The sequence below is a fragment of the Notolepis coatsorum genome, assembly GCF_963971535.1.
Source record: "Notolepis coatsorum genome assembly, chromosome: 1".
NCBI lineage: Eukaryota > Metazoa > Chordata > Actinopteri > Aulopiformes > Paralepididae > Notolepis > Notolepis coatsorum.
This window is the reverse complement of record NC_140165.1, coordinates 60,892,861-60,913,875: the sequence shown is the minus strand read 5'-3', so window position 1 is coordinate 60,913,875 and position 21,015 is coordinate 60,892,861. Positions and strand designations below refer to the sequence as shown.

At 45.3% G+C, this 21,015-nt stretch overlaps 1 protein-coding gene across 1 annotated transcript in view; it reads right to left on the bottom strand.

Annotated features, from left to right (window-relative positions):
- The window catches only part of LOC311235175 (uncharacterized protein), a 44,461-nt gene that overhangs the window by 496 nt on the left and 22,950 nt on the right, over positions 1-21,015 (bottom strand). The window contains exons 7-13 of the mRNA XM_084322541.1: positions 20,337-20,561; positions 19,623-19,800; positions 19,304-19,356; positions 18,585-18,727; positions 13,109-13,612; positions 11,238-11,331; positions 348-803 (exon numbers count right to left, since the gene is read on the bottom strand). Coding sequence (XP_084178667.1) covers positions 348-803; positions 11,238-11,331; positions 13,109-13,612; positions 18,585-18,727; positions 19,304-19,356; positions 19,623-19,800; positions 20,337-20,561 — 1,653 coding nt within the window. The remainder of the gene's footprint in view (positions 1-347; positions 804-11,237; positions 11,332-13,108; positions 13,613-18,584; positions 18,728-19,303; positions 19,357-19,622; positions 19,801-20,336; positions 20,562-21,015) is intronic.

Here is a 21,015-nt window from a genome sequence, read left to right as displayed (position 1 = left end):
ACATGTGGAATATGACTGTAATACAAACAGTTCAGTTTGTCAGGTGCATGCAACACAGATTACAGTGTTGACATCTGTCTGCTTGAGAAAATACCATGTTCTGCAATAAAAATATTGAAGTGAGATGAACAGACTGAACTTTATTTTATTAGATAAAACATGTTGACAAAGTTTTACTTTGCAGTTGAAAAAAGGTAATAAATAAAATTTGATAAAAAGAATAAAAAATCTTAAAAAATTCGCAAATATCGCGAAGTATCGCGATACTATCGTATCGTGAGGTCTCTGGCGATTCCCACCCCTAAAGCACACCTGGACTATCGGCAACACACGTGCCCAACGCTCACCTGTATGAGACCTGATGTGCTCCGTGAGGTGGCAGGAGATGGAGAAGGCCTTGCCGCACTCCTGACAGACGTAGGGTCTCTCTCCCGTGTGACACCTCATGTGCTTCTGCAGGTCCCCTCCGGACGGCCAGCCCTTCCCGCACACCTGGCACACGTAGGGTCTCTCCCCGGTGTGCCTGCGCACGTGCACGTTGAGGCCCGCCAGCGCCGTGAAGGACTTCCCGCAGTATGAGCAGCGGTGGGGTTTCTCCCCCGTGTGGATGCGCTGGTGCCCCTCCAGGCCATCCTTGGTCCTGAAGCACTTGCCGCAGTGGGTGCAGAGGTAGGGTTTCTCCCCGGAGTGGGTCCCCTTGTGGGACTGGAGGCCCCCCGGGGAGCCGAAGGCCTTGTCGCACTGGTCGCACTGGAAGGTCTTCAGCATGTGGCTCCTCTGGTGGATCCTCAGCTGAGTCAGACCTGGACACACAGTTACCATGTAAAGAAGGAGCTCTTCACATATAGAGCTGTTCACCTCTAGAGCTCTTCACATATAGAGCTCTTCACATATAGAGCTCTTCACATATAGAGCCCTTCACATATAGAGCTCTTCACATATAGAGCCATTCACCTCTAGAGCTGTTCACCTCTAGAGCTCTTCACATATAGAGCTCTTCACATATAGAGCCCTTCACATATAGAGCTCTTCACATATAGAGCCCTTCACCTCTAGAGCTCTTCACATATAGAGCTCTTCACATATAGAGCTCTTCACCTCTAGAGCTATTCACATATAGAGCTCTTCACATATAGAGCTCTTCACATATAGAGCCCTTCACATATAGAGCTCTTCACATATAGAGCCCTTCACCTCTAGAGCTCTTCACATATAGAGCTCTTCACATATAGAGCTCTTCACCTCTAGAGCTCTTCACATATAGAGCTCTTCACATATAGAGCTCTTCACCTCTAGAGCTCTTCACATATAGAGCTCTTCACATATAGAGCTCTTCACCTCTAGAGCTCTTCACATATAGAGCCCTTCACCTCTAGAGCTCTTCACATATAGAGCCCTTCACCTCTAGAGCTCTTCACATATAGAGCTCTTCACATATAGAGCCCTTCACATATAGAGCTCTTCACATATAGAGCCCTTCACCTCTAGAGCTCTTCACATATAGAGCTCTTCACATATAGAGCTCTTCACCTCTAGAGCTCTTCACATATAGAGCTCTTCACATATAGAGCTCTTCACCTCTAGAGCTCTTCACATATAGAGCTCTTCACCTCTAGAGCTCTTCACATATAGAGCTCTTCACCTCTAGAGCTCTTCACATATAGAGCTCTTCACATATAGAGCCCTTCACCTCTAGAGCTCTTCACATATAGAGCTCTTCACATATAGAGCTCTTCACCTCTAGAGCTCTTCACATATAGAGCTCTTCACCTCTAGAGCTCTTCACATATAGAGCTCTTCACCTCTAGAGCTCTTCACATATAGAGCCCTTCACCTCTAGAGCTCTTCACATATAGAGCTCTTCACATATAGAGCCCTTCACCTCTAGAGCTCTTCACATATAGAGCTCTTCACATATAGAGCCCTTCACCTCTAGAGCTCTTCACATATAGAGCTCTTCACATATAGAGCCCTTCACCTCTAGAGCTCTTCACATATAGAGCTCTTCACATATAGAGCCCTTCACATATAGAGCTCTTCACCTCTAGAGCTCTTCACCTCTAGAGCTCTTCAACTCTAGAGCTATTCACCTCTAGAGCTCTTCACATATAGAGCTATTCACATATAGAGCTCTTCACATATAGAGCTCTTCACATATAGAGCCCTTCACCTCTAGAGCTCTTCACATATAGAGCTCTTCACCTCTAGAGCTCTTCACATATAGAGCCCTTCACCTCTAGAGCTCTTCACATATAGAGCTCTTCACCTCTAGAGCTCTTCACATATAGAGCTCTTCACCTATAGAGATCTTCACCTCTAGAGATCTTCACCTCTAGAGCTCTTCACCTCTAGAGCTCTTCACATATAGAGCTCTTCACCTCTAGAGCTCTTCACATATAGAGCTCTTCACCTCTAGAGCTCTTCACATATAGAGCCCTTCACCTCTAGAGCTCTTCACATATAGAGCCCTTCACATATAGAGCTCTTCACATATAGTCTTCACATATAGAGCTCTTCACATATAGAGCTCTTCACCTCTAGAGCCCTTCACATATAGAGCCCTTCACATATAGAGCTCTTCACATATAGAGCTCTTCACATATAGAGCTCTTCACCTCTAGAGCCCTTCACATATAGAGCTCTTCACATATAGAGCTCTTCACATATAGAGCCCTTCACCTCTAGAGCTCTTCACATATAGAGCCCTTCACCTCTAGAGCTCTTCACATATAGAGCTCTTCACCTCTAGAGCCCTTCACATATAGAGCTCTTCACATATAGAGCTCTTCACATATAGAGCTCTTCACCTCTAGAGCCCTTCACCTCTAGAGCTCTTCACATATAGAGCTCTTCACATATAGAGCCCTTCACCTCTAGAGCTCTTCACCTCTAGAGCTCTTCACCTCTAGAGCTCTTCACCTCTAGAGCTCTTCACATATAGAGCTCTTCACATATAGAGCTCTTCACATAGAGCTCTTCACATATAGAGCTCTTCACCTCTAGAGCCCTTCACATATAGAGCTCTTCACATATAGAGCCCTTCACATATAGAGCTCTTCACATATAGAGCTCTTCACATATAGAGCTCTTCACCTCTAGAGCTCTTCACATATAGAGCTCTTCACATATAGAGCTCTTCACATAGAGCTCTTCACATATAGAGCTCTTCACCTATAGAGCCCTTCACCTCTAGAGCTCTTCACCTCTAGAGCTCTTCACCTCTAGAGCTCTTCACCTCTAGAGCTCTTCACCTCTAGAGCTCTTCACATATAGAGCTCTTCACATATAGAGCTCGTCACATATAGAGCTCTTCACATATAGAGCCCTTCACATATAGAGCCCTTCACCTCTAGAGCTCTTCACATATAGAGCCCTTCACCTCTAGACCTCTTCACATATAGAGCTCTTCACATATAGAGCCCTTCACATATAGAGCCCTTCACCTCTAGAGCTATTCACATATAGAGCCCTTCACCTCTAGAGCTCTTCACATATAGAGCTCTTCACCTCTAGAGCTCTTCACCTCTAGAGCTCTTCACATATAGAGCCCTTCACCTCTAGAGCTCTTCACCTCTAGAGCTCTTCACCTATAGAGCTCTTCACCTATAGAGCTCTTCACCTATAGAGCTCGTCACACATAGAGCTCTTCACATATAGAGCTCTTCACATATAGAGCTCTTCACATATAGAGCCCTTCACCTCTAGAGCTCTTCACATATAGAGCGCTTCACCTCAAGAGTTCTTCACCTCTAGAGCTCTTCATATAGAGCTCTTCACATATAGAGCCCTTCACCTCTAGAGCTCTTCACATATAGAGCTCTTCACATATAGAGCCCTTCACATATAGAGCTCTTCACATATAGAGCTCTTCACCTCTAGAGCTCTTCACATATAGAGCTCTTCACATAGAGCTCTTCACATAGAGCTCTTCACCTATAGAGCTCTTCACCTCTAGAGCTCTTCACCTCTAGAGCTCTTCACCTATAGAGCTCTTCACCTCTAGAGCTCTTCACATATAGAGCTCTTCACCTCTAGAGCTCTTCACATATAGAGCTCTTCACATATAGAGCTCTTCACATATAGAGCTCGTCACATATAGAGCTCTTCACATATAGAGCCCTTCACATATAGAGCTCTTCACATATAGATCCCTTCACCTCTAGAGCTCTTCACATATAGAGCCCTTCACCTCTAGACCTCTTCACATATAGAGCTCTTCACATATAGAGCTCTTCACATATAGAGCCCTTCACATATAGAGCCCTTCACCTCTAGAGCTATTCACATATAGAGCCCTTCACCTCTAGAGCTCTTCACATATAGAGCTCTTCACCTCTAGAGCTCTTCACATATAGAGCTCTTCACATATAGAGCCATTCACCTCTAGAGCTCTTCACCTCTAGAGCTCTTCACCTATAGAGCTCTTCACCTATAGAGCTTGTCACACATAGAGCTCTTCACATATAGAGCTCTTCACATATAGAGCCCTTCACCTCTAGAGCTCTTCACATATAGAGCGCTTCACCTCTAGATTTCTTCACCTCTAGAGCTCTTCACATATAGAGCTCTTCACATATAGAACCCTTCACCTCTAGAGCTCTTCACATATAGAGCTCTTCACATATAGAGCCCTTCACCTCTAGAGCTCTTCACATATAGAGCTCTTCACCTCTAGAGCTCTTCACATATAGAGCTCTTCACATATAGAGCTCTTCACCTCTAGAGCTCTTCACCTCTAGAGCTCTTCACATATAGAGCTCTTCACCTCTAGAGCTCTTCACCTCTAGAGCTCTTCACATATAGAGCTCTTCACATATAGAGCTCTTCACATATAGAGCCCTTCACCTCTAGAGCTCTTCACATATAGAGCTCTTCACATATAGAGCTCTTCACATATAGAGCTCTTCACATATAGAGCCCTTCACATATAGAGCTCTTCACATATAGAGCTCTTCACCTCTAGAGCCCTTCACCTCTAGAGCCCTTCACATATAGAGCTCTTCACCTCTAGAGCTGTTCACCTCTAGAGCTCTTCACATATAGAGCTCTTCACCTATAGAGCTGTTCACCTCTAGAGCCCTTCACATAGAGCTCTTCACCTCTAGAGCTCTTCACATATAGAGCTCTTCACATATAGAGCCCTTCACATATAGAGCTCTTCACATATAGAGCCCTTCACATATAGAGCTCTTCACCTATAGAGCCCTTCACCTCTAGAGCTCTTCACATATAGAGCTCTTCACCTCTAGAGCTCTTCACATATAGAGCTCTTCACATATAGAGCCCTTCACATATAGAGCTCTTCACCTCTAGAGCTCTTCACATATAGAGCTCTTCACATATAGAGCCCTTCACATATAGAGCTCTTCACATATAGAGCCCTTCACATATAGAGCTCTTCACATATAGAGCTCTTCACATATAGAGCTCTTCACATATAGAGCTCTTCACATATAGAGCTTGTTACGTATTACTTTCACATGGTGGAGGGATACTTACTGTCTGTGGTGCATATTCACATTGTGGTTAAGTGTGCTGTCACTAATTGGTGGTTTGATTGACACACTGTTTCTTCCTGTTTTTGCTTGTGTTTAAAATGGCCGTTTTTTAATTGATCACAGGTGTGGTGATGAGGCACCACGCCCTACAAATGCATTGCAGAGTGCAGGCAGCAGTCAAGTCTCCCCCACTTCACAGGAGATGTCTCTGCTCTCCAGCGTCTCACCTGCTCTCACTATTTTGTTGTACATTTGGCTTGTTCTTCCTTTTGCCTATAGTTTGTTGTTTAACTTTGGAGTCTGGAACACCCAGCTCCCACTATTTCTGTCCATTTAGTTAGTTGTAAATAAATAGTTATTTTTGATACACTTTTGTCCAGTGTCCTGTGTCCACCACGTCGCATTCAAGGCCTTGACGAGCCATATTGTAGGCTTGAATGTAACATGGGGGCTCTAGCCGGTCTTCAAACAGGTAAGTATGCTCTTAATTTATAATTTGATTTGACTACTGGTATGCTTTAAAATATTTAGTTTAGTGGACACCACAGGTAGGTAATTTCATTGTTTTCTGGCTGTTGTTAGCCTCCTGTGTACCACGTACTCCTGGGGCAGTCAAAGAAGTGATTGGTATATGATCTTTGGCTGGTAGCAGGTGTGGTTGAAGAAAGCTAGGTCTACAGTGCATTAGCTTTCAGTATAGGTAGGTTAGGGGGCCGGGAAATGTAATTAGTGTGTTAGGACCTGATGTAAGTGTTTTTTTGTTAGATTAGACATGTGGTGGGCCTAGCAGTCCTTCTTTTGACTGCAGTATAGGTTAGAAGCTATTTGTGAGTCAAATCAGATTGTATGGAGCACCCGTTTGTATTAGAATTTGTTTGTTGAATTTGTTTGTTGAGTAACACAAGGGGTTTTGCCTCACTTGGTTGTTACTGAAGAGCGTTTGTTCCAGTATGTTGGGATAAATGCCTACCGCAGGGTTAGTCTTGTGGGTGGTTCGTCTCAGCAGAGGCCTGTAGCTAGTGTCCAGTAGCAGTGTCTGCTGTGATTCTCTAGTATAGGATCTGTGTGCATTATTGAGCTTGACCTTTTTGATCCAGTATGTGTTATGCCGTGTGTCTTAAATACAGTGTGATTTGTTTTGCGTGCTAACATATAATGCCGTGTTTTGAACTACTGCTTGTGAGTTTCATTGCGTGCTGTGTTATGCTGTGTATCTTCAATCACTGTCATTTAATTACGTGCTACACCTTTTTGTGGATACAGGGTAATTGGAGTTTGAACCCCAGGTCGTAGGAACGGTGGGTGAGTTGCTTGTGTTTTGGATACTGAACTATATCCCTTGTTGTGGATTGATTGTAGTATTGCCTTGTATTAGTAATTAATTAATTGGTTGATTAATTACTTAATTAGTAATTAATATTGTTGTATTCATTTGTTGTCGTTTACTGAGGATAATAGACAATGACGTTGGACATTGATGACTTTGTTGCAGAGCCAACACTGGCTAAGGTAAGAAAATGTTCAAAGGATGAGTTACTACAGGTGGCAGCAAGGTTTTCAATAGACCTCGATGCAGGCCAGAAAAAGGAGAACTTGGTAGGTCAATTAATTGAGGAACTGAGTACACTAAAGGTTTTTGGTGTGGCTGCAGGTAGAACTCTGGAGGAGGAGAGAGAAGGCTTTGAGCTACCGCGTGGGCGAGATATGGAGCTTAGAACAGCGCGTGAGCTTGCAGCTGTTAACAAGGCAGACCGTGAGGACCTTGAAGCTAGTGAGATAAGGAGAGCAGCTGCAGCAGCTACAGCAGCAGCTACAGCAGCAGCTACAGCAGCAGCTGCAGCCAGAGCAGAACGTGAGGCCCAGGAAGCTATTGAGGTGGCACGGGAGGTACGCGCCCAGGCAGCATATGACCGGGAGATGGCGATGCGTAATGCGGGTGGTGCTGGTGCTATACATGTGCATCGGGAGCCGGGTTTTGATATGGCTAGGCAAAAGAGCATGGTTCCGGTATTTTTGGAAAGGGACGTCGATAGTTTTTTTTTATTATTTGAGGACATAGCTGGCAGTTGCGGCTGGCCAGCAGATAAATGGACTATCCTCATGCAGAGTGCTTTGCGCGGTAAGGCACAGATCGTGTATGCGTCGATGTATCCTGATAATAATAATAAGGATTATGCTTTGGTGAAACAGGCTATCCTTAAAGCCTATGAATTGGTCCCTGAGGCTTACCGCCAGAAATTCCGCAATTTGAGGAAACAGAACTCTCAGTCTTTTGTGGAGTTTGTGAGGGAAAAGCGGTTGCTTTTTGACCGGTGGTGTGCAGCAGAAAAGGTCACCACAGTGGAGGAGATTAGGGACCTAATCTTATTGGAGGAATTCAAGGTGTATGGCGTATCTGAGGATATTGCTATGTACTTAAATGAGAGGAAAGTCAGGACCTGTTCAGCAGCAGCGGTCCTGGCTGATGAGTATGTTTTGACCCACAGGACGTCTTTTGAGAGACAGCATTATCCTGTGCATGATGAGGGGAGGCCGAAATGGACTCCTAATGGGCCTACAGGGTCCAGTGCTGGGGGTAGTGGTAAGTTTAATGGGGCATGGGGAAGCGATGATGCCCGGAAGTGCCAGAATTGTGGGAGTGCAGGACATGTGATGGGTAATTGTTATCGTTTGCACCCAGAGAAACGCCCGTCTAACCCACCCAGGCCAGTGATGTTGATAAATACACCTGTACGTAACCCTGTTCTGTCTCCACTAGATGGCAGAGGAGTGGATGACCTTTACACACCTTTCAGGAGTACAGGGTTTGTTTCATTGACAGAGGGGGGTCCTAAAGTACCGGTGACAATTCTCCGTGATACTGGCGCATCCCAATCTTTTGTGCAAAGTAGTGTCCTGCCCTTTACGCACCACTCTGAGTTGGGTGCAGGGGTTGTTATTGAGGCTTTTGGAATGCACACGATGAATGTGCCGCTGCATAATGTCTTTCTTGATTGTGCCCTTGTATCAGGACCAGTGGTGATCGGGGTGACGGCTGGCGAACTCCCTATGCAGGGGGTAACGTTGCTCTTGGGCAATGACTTGGCTGGAGGTAAAGTACTGATGAAGCCGGAGGTGACATGCGTGCCAGATACTCGAGTGGCGGAGCAGTATCTCGTGGGCTTCCCAGCCTTTACAGTGGCTGAGGCCACAGCCGGATTGGAGGAGGAGAATGAGGAGGATGAGAGTGAGAAGGATGTTGCTAATTCATGTGGCACCATTTCTGTTGGTGTTTCTGATTTTTCATGTGGCACCGTTCTGGTTAAAGAGGCTACAGGGCCCGAGTTGGGCTGCCAGCCTTCCTACAGTGGCTCTGACGTTCATGATGTCTCACTTGTCAGCAGTGATGATCCCAGTATGGTCAGTGTTTCTGATATTGATTCATGTGACCACACTGACTCTCTGCCAGGCACTGGGTATGCTAGTCAACCTAGTTACCTGTGTCCTGTGCAGCAGGAGCAGTCTTCACAGCCTAGTCTAATGGGTGACGACCATTTTGATTGTGACGAGGTTGATGTGTGTGCCACCATTTGGCAAAGGTGTCATGGCAATGTTACTGTGTGTGCCGCCATTTTTGCTTGTGACAGTAGAAAGGTTTCAGACACCGTTTTGTTTCATGACGAGGTTGCTGTCTGTGACACCATTGTTGCTCATGACAGTCCTATTTTTTGTGACACTGTTTTGGCTCATGACGGTGCAGTTTCTTCAATTGTCATTGTTGCTAATGACGGTGCTAATTTTTGTGGCGCCATTTTGAGTCACAGTGTTGATGAGTGTGCCACCGTTTTGGTTCCTGACCATGCTGTTTTTTGTGACGCCATTTTGGGTGGTACTCCAGATATGTTTGTGCCTGAAGTGATGTTGCTCTGTTCCAGGGATGGTGAGGACGTGCCTGAGGCGGTACATCCTGCTCTGGATGTTCGTGACTCGCAGTCTCCTGTGCAGCTATCGGGGGTACAGCCCTCAGTACAGTCTCATGTACTGACAGTGCCAGGTGGGGAGGGGATGGGCACTGTGTTGGTACCAGGGGAGTGTGCTGATAGTTTTCCTGTTGGTTGTCCGGAGCGCGATGAGTTGGTTTTTTCTCAAGTGTGTGATTCCAGTTTGCTGTCTCCTTTTGACAGGTCGGTGTCGGTGGAGCGGCCTGTTGATGTGGAGCCTGTATTTTGTTTTCCTGTTTTCTGTCCTGAGCGCAGTGAGCTGCTGTCTCATGCTGACTCCAGTTTGTTGTCTCTGTCAGGTCTGTATCGGCGGAGGGACCTGTTGTCGTGAGTTTTTTGTTTGGTGGTGATGTGTTGGTGGGTGGATTGGCTTCTAGGCCTTGCGCCTCAGTAGGTTTAGTTGCCCAGATGTTTCCACTAGCTCCGCTCCATCCAGGCCCGGCTGGACACATTTTGGTGGGGTCTCACTTGGGCGGGTATCAGGACGGGGTTGTTAAACAACAGTGTCGAATGTTCCTCAGTAGGGAGCATTCGACAAAGTTAAGGGTCGTGTTCGACAGGGGCCGACCCGTTATCGCTTTGTGGTAGTGGCTCATGGGCTGTGGGTCGCTATTAATTTTTTATGTACAGTTGAGTGTGACTCTTGACCGGGGCTCACACTCAACACAGTACAGGCGCTGCACATGTTGGAGTGTGTGGTTGCATTTTTTTTTGGTAAGGTTGGTAAGTATCCCCTTATTTATTTATGTTCGTTCTCTTGGTGATGGTTTATTTGGGCTATAGTTGGGAGAAGAACATAAATCTTCGGTGTGGGGGTGTTACGTATTACTTTCACATGGTGGAGGGATACTTACTGTCTGTGGTGCATATTCACATTGTGGTTAAGTGTGCTGTCACTAATTGGTGGTTTGATTGACACACTGTTTCTTCCTGTTTTTGCTTGTGTTTAAAATGGCCGTTTTTTAATTGATCACAGGTGTGGTGATGAGGCACCACGCCCTACAAATGCAGAGTGCAGGCAGCAGTCAAGTCTCCCCCACTTCACAGGAGATGTCTCTGCTCTCCAGCGTCTCACCTGCTCTCACTATTTTGTTGTACATTTGGCTTGTTCTTCCTTTTGCCTATAGTTTGTTGTTTAACTTTGGAGTCTGGAACACCCAGCTCCCACTATTTCTGTCCATTTAGTTAGTTGTAAATAAATAGTTATTTTTGATACACTTTTGTCCAGTGTCCTGTGTCCACCACGTCGCATTCAAGGCCTTGACGAGCCATATTGTAGGCTTGAATGTAACAGCCCTTCACATATAGAGCTCTAGAGCTCTTCACCTCTAGAGCTCTTCACCTCTAGATCTCTTCACATATAGATCTCTTCACATATAGAGCCCTTCACATATAGAGCTCTTCACCTCTAGATCTCTTCACATATAGAGCTCTTCACCTCTAGAGCTCTTCACATATAGAGCTCTTCACCTCTAGAGCTCTTCACATATAGAGCCCTTCACCTCTAGAGCTCTTCACATATAGAGCCCTTCACATATAGAGCCCTTCACCTCTAGAGCTCTTCACATATAGAGCCCTTCACATATAGAGCTCTTCACATATAGAGCCCTTCACATATAGAGCTCTTCACATATAGAGCTCTTCACATATAGAGCTCTTCACCTCTTAAGTGAGGCAACATACTGTAAGTGAGACAACATACTGTAAGTAAGACAACATACTGTAAGTGAGGCAACATACTGTAAGTGAGGCAACATACTTGTGAAAGTGTCGTCACAGAAGCGACACTTGAACCTGGTCTCCTGGCCGTCCTCCGCTGGGTGGCTGAGCTGCTGGTGTTTGATGAGTTTAGCCTGTAAGTGAAGCAACACAACAACATGATGAGTTTAGCCTGTAAGTAAAGCAACACAACAACATGATGAGTTTAGCCTGTAAGTGAAGCAACACAACAACATGATGAGTTTAGCCTGTAAGTGAAGCAACACAACAACATGATGAGTTTAGCCTGTAAGTAAAGCAACACAACAACATGATGAGTTTAGCCTGTAAGTAAAGCAACACAACAACATGATGAGTTTAGCCTGTAAGTAAAGCAACACAACAACATTGTTTGTTTGTACAGTGTCTCCCCCCCCCCCCCCTCAATGTACAGTTTTGCTTGTTTATACAGTGTGCCCCCCCCCCCCCCCCCCAACCACCTCCAATGTAGATTACCCAGTATGGTTGTCAATATCCCAGTGTACCCAACCCCCCCCCACCCAACCTCCTCCAATGTACAGTTTCTACGTCAAATGTATATACTCCCTTTTCCTGACTCCTTCTGTATCACAAACAGTACTGTATTTGCAAATCTGGTATGTCATAAATGTATAGATGTAGCAGTACTGACTATCTGTATGTCATGTATGTCATATATGTCCTGATGAATTGAAAATGGGGGACCCTGATGTAAACAAGATGAAAGTCTTTCTCTGGTCTGCATCCCCTTAACAATTGTGTGTATTGAGCTGTACTGTATTGTACCCATTCTGCAATCTGTTAATAAAGTTTTCAATCAATCAATCAATCAATCAATGATGAGTTTAGCCTGTAAGTAAAGCAACACAACAACATGATGAGTTTAGCCTGTAAGTAAAGCAACACAACAACATGATGAGTTTAGCCTGTAAGTGAAGCAACACAACAACATGATGAGTTTAGCCTGTAAGTGAAGCAACACAACAACATGATGAGTTTAGCCTGTAAGTAAAGCAACACATCGAGTGATATGATAACATTATCATATCGTTATCGTGATATCATTTTTGGCCATATCGCCCAGCCCTAAGTCAGACTACTGACAGCACTACATCCTGTGGGTCAGACTACCTGGGAGGTGAAGGCCTCTCCGCAGGCGGGACAGGGCAGCTGATACCTACAGTCTACATCCTGTGGGTCAGACTACCTGGGAGGTGAAGGCCTCTCCGCAGGCAGGACAGGGCAGCTGATACCTACAGTCTACATCCTGTGGGTCAGACTACCTGGGAGGTGAAGGCCTCTCCGCAGGCGGGACAGGGCAGCTGATACCTACAGTCTACATCCTGTGGGTCAGACTACCTGGGAGGTGAAGGCCTCTCCGCAGGCGGGACAGGGCAGCTGATACCTACAGTCTACATCCTGTGGGTCAGACTACCTGGGAGGTGAAGGCCTCTCCGCAGGCGGGACAGGGCAGCTGATACCTACAGCACTACATCCTGTGGGTCAGACTACCTGGGAGGTGAAGGCCTCTCCGCAGGCGGGACAGGGCAGCTGATACCTACAGTCTACGTCCTGTGGGTCAGACTACCTGGGAGGTGAAGCCTCTCCGCAGGCGGGACAGGGCAGCTGATACCTACAGTCTACATCCTGTGGGTCAGACTACCTGGGAGGTGAAGGCCTCTCCGCAGGCGGGACAGGGCAGCTGATACCTACAGTCTACATCCTGTGGGTCAGACTACCTGGGAGGTGAAGGCCTCTCCGCAGGCGGGACAGGGCAGCTGATACCTACAGCACTACGTCCTGTGGGTCAGACTACCTGGGAGGTGAAGGCCTCTCCGCAGGCGGGACAGGGCAGCTGATACCTACAGCACTACATCCTGTGGGTCAGACTACCTGGGAGGTGAAGGCCTCTCCGCAGGCGGGACAGGGCAGCTTGGCCATGCGGTGCATCTGCCGGTGGGCGTCCCTCTCCCGCGCCGTGCCGAACACGCGCTCGCACTTGGTGCAGGCGAAGCCCCCGGCCGCCGCGTGGGTCTGCCTGTGGTTGGTCAGGCTGGACAGCAGGCGGAAATGCTTGCCGCACTGGGCGCACTGGTGCAGCGGCCGGGCGCGGTGGCTCCGCAGGTGGGACGCCAGCTCCGCCTTGGCCTTGAAGCCCACGCCGCACTGGAAGCAGATGTTGGAGCGGTGCGTGAGCCGGTGGCGCTGCTGCTCCCTCAGGGAGCGGGACGTCTTCCCGCAGAGCAGGCAGCCGGAGGAGAGGGAGGGGGAGGCGGAGGGCGTCGCGGAGCACTTGTGCTCGCTCAGGGACCAGGCCGTCCGGAAGCCCCGCCCGCAGCGGGAGCAGGCGTGGGCGGAGCCGCCACGGGGTTTGTGGGTCCGTAAGTGGCGGATGACCTGCGGGGACACGGTTTGAAGCAGTCAGTGTATTTGTTTATTTAATTTCTTTTACAGGTTTGTTTGTTTTGGGGATGGGGCGTGAGTAATCGATTACTCGCGGCTATGAGAAAACTCGATCTTTATCATTATTAACCCTTTAATCGCCAATGACGTGTTTAGACGTCATTCCTCGCCATGCGTAATCTGCCAATGACATCGTACAGCGTCTTTGAGATCAATATTTAAAAAATCTGTCATGGCAATCATATTTCACCCACGGAGACTTGACGGGTGCTGTAGAGCTCCTCTCAACTCTCCAACGGTGCAAGACCGCCATCTGGTGGCCGATCGGCGAGGTGCCAAAACCGGAAGTGAGCTGCCGGAAGTGGTGCTCACCCATATTTCGTCCGGCCACTCGCTATCGCTCGCGGGACTCCAGCTTGATACACTGGATAGCAATCCGTTGCCAATAACTCGATAAACAACATGATTTGGACGTATATAGTATTATACAACCTGGAACTGGACCAACAAGATCGACATCCCATAATAACGATCTTTTTGCTCCAGTAGCATCCCCCATCGCTACGAGGAAGCTGCGGTGAGTTTCAGCGTGTTTGATTATTATTGTCCATACAAACTGCTCTGATCTATGTATCACCCATACTACATAAATGATTTAACGTCGGCCACGGACTTATAAACCCCCCCCCCCCCCCTCCGGTCACCAGCAGATGATGAGGCATGACGTTTAGGACCTTGTACAATTGAAATCTGACGTCAATCGGTATCAAACTACATTTGATGATCTAATATGTGTATTTATGGCTATAACTCACGTTCTGCAGAATGCTGCAGAAAACGATAAAAACATATTTATACTTTAGACGGTATTTTAGTATGAATATGTGAATGAAAAAGTAGAACGTTGCTACATCCTAAACGATAGATACTTGACGTTGAATGGGCCATAGTAATGTCAATTTAGCAATACAATTTAAAAAGTTATAGCTAGGGATGTCCCGATCCGATCACGTGATCGGGATCGGGGCCGATCACGTGATTTTCCGAAGATCGGGATCGGCAAAAAAAAAAAAAAAAAAAAAAAAAAAAAAAATTTTTTTTTTTTTACTTTTTTTTTTTTTATTCAACAAACATGACCATGTTCATGTCTTAAACTCATACTGAGGCCTTAGTTTTGGTTTTAAATTGCATATCATCATTCATTTATTTATTGTCACAGAGCAGAAGAATTTTGCCAAAACAAACCAATAGTATCCAGCTGCAGAACGGCAGACCAGCCACAATCTCAGACCCAAATAAAAAAAATGTATCCCAATTTCTCACATTACATTCACCCTGAATGTTGACGTTATCCAGGTGAAAAGTTAACTTCATAAATCATTTGATGTATAATTAAATCAAAGGAAATGCGTTTGGGTCTGAGAGTGTGGCTGGTCTGCTGTTCTGCAGCTGGATACTATTGGTTTGTTTTGGCAAAATTCTTCTGCTCTGTGTGACAATAAATAAATGAATGATGATATGCAATTTAAAACCAAAACTAAGGCCTCAGTATGAGTTTAAGACGTGAACATGGTCATGTTTGTTGAATAAAAAAAATAAAAATAAAAAATTTTGATCGGATCGGGAAATATCGGTATCGGTAGATACTCAAAATCACATGATCGGGATCGGATCGGGAGCAAAAAAACGTGATCGGGACATCCCTAGTTATAGCCCTGCAAAGAAGGGGAACATCTCCATAGACTTAAGGCCTCTACATGCTACAGCAACTTCAAAGCAACTGCAACACAACATCAGCGCGATTTCAACACGGTTGTTGCAGAGGGTCTTGTAGACTGTGTTGCGAGGATGTTGCGTACATCTCCCCAAAATCTAATCTAAACAACCGTTGCGTTGATATTGCGTAGCAGTGATTGGTTGGTAGTAGGGATGCTCGATATTGGCTTTTTTACCGATACCGATATTCCGATATTGTCCAACTCTTAATTTCCGATACCGATATCAACCGATATCAACCGATACCGATATATGCAGGGTTTCCCCGTCCAAAAAACTGAATAATTTCAGGTAACTAATAATTTCACTGGATATATATATAACAAATATTGTTATTGTTTTTTTTTGTTTTTAAACCGATACCGATATTTTCCGATATCACATTTTACTGCCGATATCGGCCGATAATATCGGTCGGCCGATAATATCGGACATCCTAGTTGGTAGTGAATGGGGGCGGGGCTGTCATAGAATAATATTGGTCCCGCAGTGAGGAATACCATCCTCCATTGTAGCCAGCCAGCTAGCGTTAAACTTGATGCTATTCAATGCTCTATCATACCCAACTAACGTTAATGCCATTCAGAATTTATTAACATAGCTACAACAACACACAGTAACGTTAATATAATTACATGCATCATTGTTTACAATGAACGGACGGTGGGGCAGTTCGAAAGGACTGGACACGGACAAGTTGTTAAACAGCAATCAATTAATTTAATATAACAGGTAGTTCGAGCTGCATTTTCGTGCCTACAACCACAGCCACAGGGATATATCCAGCTTTGACGAGCTCTCTCTCCTCCTGCCGATTAAATTCAGCAGCTCTTCCTCGACCTCGAGTGCCTGTAGCTGCCTGCATTTGCACAAAGGCGTCCATCCCTGCTGCTAGCTAACGTTAAAACTAACCTAAAGTTACACAAGCAGAATACATCACAAATACTTCCGGTCGGGGGATTTCAAAATAAAAGAGAGACGTCTAAAAGCACCGGAAATACGTTTCTTTTGTACATTATCTAACGTTAACATGAACCTAAACTAACTTTAAACATTCATTTTTATGGGGGGAAAAATATATATATATTTTTTTTTACAAAGTTGTTTCACATGTATGTGTAAGATTATAACTGTTTGTTGGTTTCATTAAACATACGTGAATGAGGAGTAATACACGATTAATCGAGTATACCATGGGATCAATCGATCTGGATTTTTCTTTAAAATGCCCATCCCTAGTTTGTTTATTTGTTTATTGTTATTTGCACTTACAAACATACATTCTGGAATAAAAGAAGTAAAAGAAGAACAGTTCAAATGTGCAGGAAAGGTCTTTTACAAGTCTGCACGTTTCCTGAAGTTGGCCATACTACAGATGAAAATATCTGATCAAATAGGAGTCTGCAGAACACTCTCAAGTAAGAACCTGGGCCCTCATTCATCAACGTGGCGTAGAAAATGTTCTATTTCCACACGTAAGCACAGAATTTAGAATCAGTGCACGCACAAAAAAAACGGGATTCACCACACGTGCGTACGCAGGTTCTACGCACACCTGTCTTGATAAATATGACTTTGATCCTACGTTTGAGCTTGTGCACTGTTTTAAGTATTTGCATACCAGAACCGCCCCGATTAACCATATACGGTAATGGAATACCCCCATGAAATGTGGAAAAATGGACTAAGCCGAGGGAAGCGTGTTATGTGACAGGCTGACAGACGTGTACACGTAGATGTCGGATATGATATCTATTAACCATTGCTGCCTGGGCAGCGCAAACACTAATGAAGACCGTGCTGGAATATGACTGCCTTTTCCCGTTTTGTTTGATTAATACCCAGGGATTAAAGTTCTCCTCAATTCTATTCCAAATCGCGACGGATTTTCCGTCAATTTTCTACCTGCTGCATATGATTTCTAGAGTCATACAATCTATTTTGATGTCAGTATTGGGTAGCCTATATAAACAATACGAGAGCATATACAAGAACAATGAATCTCACTGCCAATGATGTAGCGATACGCCATGTGTAGCCTGCCTATATGTGATCAATACAAACTTGAACTTGAATTCCATCATGTCTGTGTGCGGGTCACTGCGGGAACTCACAAGGCTGTTGTCACAATGTAAATAAGAACGTGCACTGAAAAGTTACAGTATGTAGTTGGTTGATTATTTGTATGACAGTCAGTAAACCCTTGCAAAAAGTATCCGTTTTATTTAATGAATTGAAAACATTCAGCATCGCCTTCCTCCCGGCATGCAGCAACAACATGTATCAGGCAAATGCGCATCGCAACATTGACTTAGTGGAATCCCTTTCTATTCACATAACTGCATTTGTGATGGAGCTTTGACAGCTACAGTAACAGTCTATTGCTCGATCCATCTCCAATATCACGATGGACCGTGCCGGTGGCAAAGACCCGAGGGTGGAGAGGATCTTGAATGAATTCCATCATCATATTTATATGTTGTGTGTCTGTCCACTATGTCTGTTACTTTGTTATCCCCCCCCCCTATCTATGTAAAGCGACCTTGGGTCTCTTGAAAGGCGCTATATAAGATGAAGCTATTATTATTATTGTTATTATTATCACATCTGAGCGGGAGCTCACAAATAGACTGTTAGTCTCAGTGAAGTTTCAACGGAGGTCATCTATTCTAACCAACAAATTGAAGTAGAAAGCATTTTGTGACCAATCTTATTTGGAAACATGAAACACAAAATAATTCGCTTTGTATTTGAAACAATATTTAATCGCGTTTGGAGGTTGGTGTTTTGCGTCTGCCCCCCCGTGCCAAACAAGCAGGCCAACCTCTTGTTCGCGTGTGAGCTCGTTATAATTACACTACTGTCGCTATTTTATAATGAACTATAATGAATTAAGGGTCATACAGAAGTTGAACACTAATGCACGGAAGCTTATTTCCGCCTTGAAACTAATGCAGAACTGAGGAGCGCTTATGCCGTAGTAACGATGTTCTACCACTGGGCGTCAGCTAAGTGTGCTCCGAGCTGTGCGTACACATAAGCACGGAGTCAAGTTCAAGTTGAAATTGATGAATCCCACTCTTTGCTTAGAAATGGTCGTACGCACAGGTTAAGCACAAATCTGTGCGTAAGTCGGGTTGATGAATGAGGGCCCTGGAGCTTAAAGACACACTTTAGAACAAACACTGACCTGGGATCTGTAGATGAAACACTTCCCACACTGTGGACACTTGTGGGCTATCCGCTGACCATTGTGGGATATATTGGCGAGAGGCTCGGCGGTGAAGTCTGAGGTAGGAGGGGCTTCAGAGCACGGCTCATCTGATTGGTCAACTGGGAGGACGAGGGAAATGGGAGACACTGAAATGTGACACTTCCTTTGAACAGGGTGTTCCAGTGGGAACACAGTGGAAAGGAATCCCAACCAGAGCAAAACGAACCCTTGCACCAAAGGACCTCGTACAATAATGCTGGTTTGAAGTATTTTGGGAGAGTCCATGTACTTGCACTGGCAACTATATATATATATAATTTTTAAATGTCTCATATTTGGACCAATGTGGTATGTTAATATTAAATCAATCTGATGCTTTGAAAGCACAACAATCGCATTGCCATTGAATAATAGGTTAGTTAACAACATTTTCCTGATTTAACGTGACTTCCGGTATAAACCACGCCCACTTCAGTATAAACCACGCCCATGTCAGTATAAACCACGCCCACTATAAACCACAACCACGTCAGTATAAACCACGCCCACTTCAGTATAAACCACACCCACTTCAGTATAAACCACACCCACTTCAGTATAAACCACACCCACCTCAGTATAAACCACACCCACCTCAGTATAAACCACACCCACTTCAGTATAAACCACGCCCACTTCACTTGTGTGTGTCTCACCAGTAGTCTCTGGTCCAGGCTCTTCGGGATGACTGGCAGGTGAACCACACAACCTGCAGAGACAGAGGAACATCTAACTACTGACATCATGTCGTTCACTTATCATATCCCATGGCAGACATCTTGGTAGGCGAACAACAGGTGATCGTGATCAACCAGCAGGTGATTTGTCATTAAATGTCTGTCTGTCTATCTGTCCTTCTCCGTCTGGCTATCCTCTCTCTCCATCTCTCTCTCTCACTCCCCCCCTCTGTCTATCCTCTCTCTCTCTCTCTCTCCCTCCCCCCCTCTCTCTCCCACACACAGAGACATCACAGACCTGTCTAGTTCAGAGAGGACTAGATGTGCTTGTGTTGTGGTTCCACTGGGCTCGTCCTCATTCTTCTTCTGTGGTGGACAGTCTGTCTGGCCACTGCTTTGGCCAATCATCGTCTCCTCCTCCTGCTGGATGACTTCCTCTTCCTGTTCCGTGGCTCCGCCCCCTTCCTCCTCAGTCCCTAGGAGCACAAAGAAAGATTCTGCAATAAGGGAAGAGGACACATTCCGAGCAGACAGAGGGAGGATGGACGAGTCATGTGATCCATGAGATCTATGTGATGGAAAGACTGACGTATGTATTGAGACAACAGAGTGAAATAACTGCATTCAAAAAGGCTTCTGGGTAATTTGGACACTGCTGCCATGACAACCTGTAGCCCATCCATTTAACAAAACTAGCACCACCTGTTTATAGACAAACTACCTGATATCATTCATAACTCCTGACAACTGACAGATTGATGGGCCAATCAGGGTAACCCGAGTAGATTATGTAATCTCTTCAGGGAAGCAGATTGGATTTCTGAAATTGTTTGATTCTGTTGATATCCAGGGGGATCAAAGGGCTTTAGTCCTCATTTTCACAACAACAACACAAATTTGTTGTAAAATGTAATTTTACATAAACATACCATCTGCAATTTTTTTTGATTGAGATTGAAAAACAGGAGAAACCGTTTCCGATTGGCCCAGAGGGTGATTGCATCATAATCACCTTCCTCATCTCTCGTCTCCGAAGCGTCACTCTTCCTCTCCTCTTCCTCCGTCCTTCCCTCCGTCTCCACCACCTCCTCCCTCACCAGGTGGGCGTGGCTCACCCAGTCGGGTAAAGGGTGCGACTGGACGTCAGGGGCGTCGATGGGAAGGTAGGGATTGGTCGGTTTGGCAGGGGAGGGGCGGGACAAGGAAGTGAGGAGGAGCTCTTCGGCAAAGGAACCAACTGGATGAGGAAAGTAAGTGAGGAGAGAAGGAGACACAGTGTTATGACTTTCTTCAATCTGTGGGACATGTTTGTTAACCCTTTCACTGCCACTAAAGACGGTTAACCCTTTCACTACCACACTAGACTACAGACGGTTAACCCTTTCACTACCACACTAGACTACAGACGGTTAACCCTTTCACTACCACACTAGACGGTTAACCCTTTCACTAACACTGCAGACGGTTAACCCCTTTAAAGGGGAACTATCTTATAAATGGCCTTTTTGAGTGTTTAGCATTGTTTCCTAGCTATGTGAACTTATATTAATATGATCTATGTCTCAAAATTCTCATATTGGCGCATTCTTCCAATTCTCCTCTCACAATATTCACCCTCACTGAACTGAGTCATTTGAAAATGTGCCTATATGTGATGTCATATAGTCACTGCTGCATGTTAATGTTCAGGC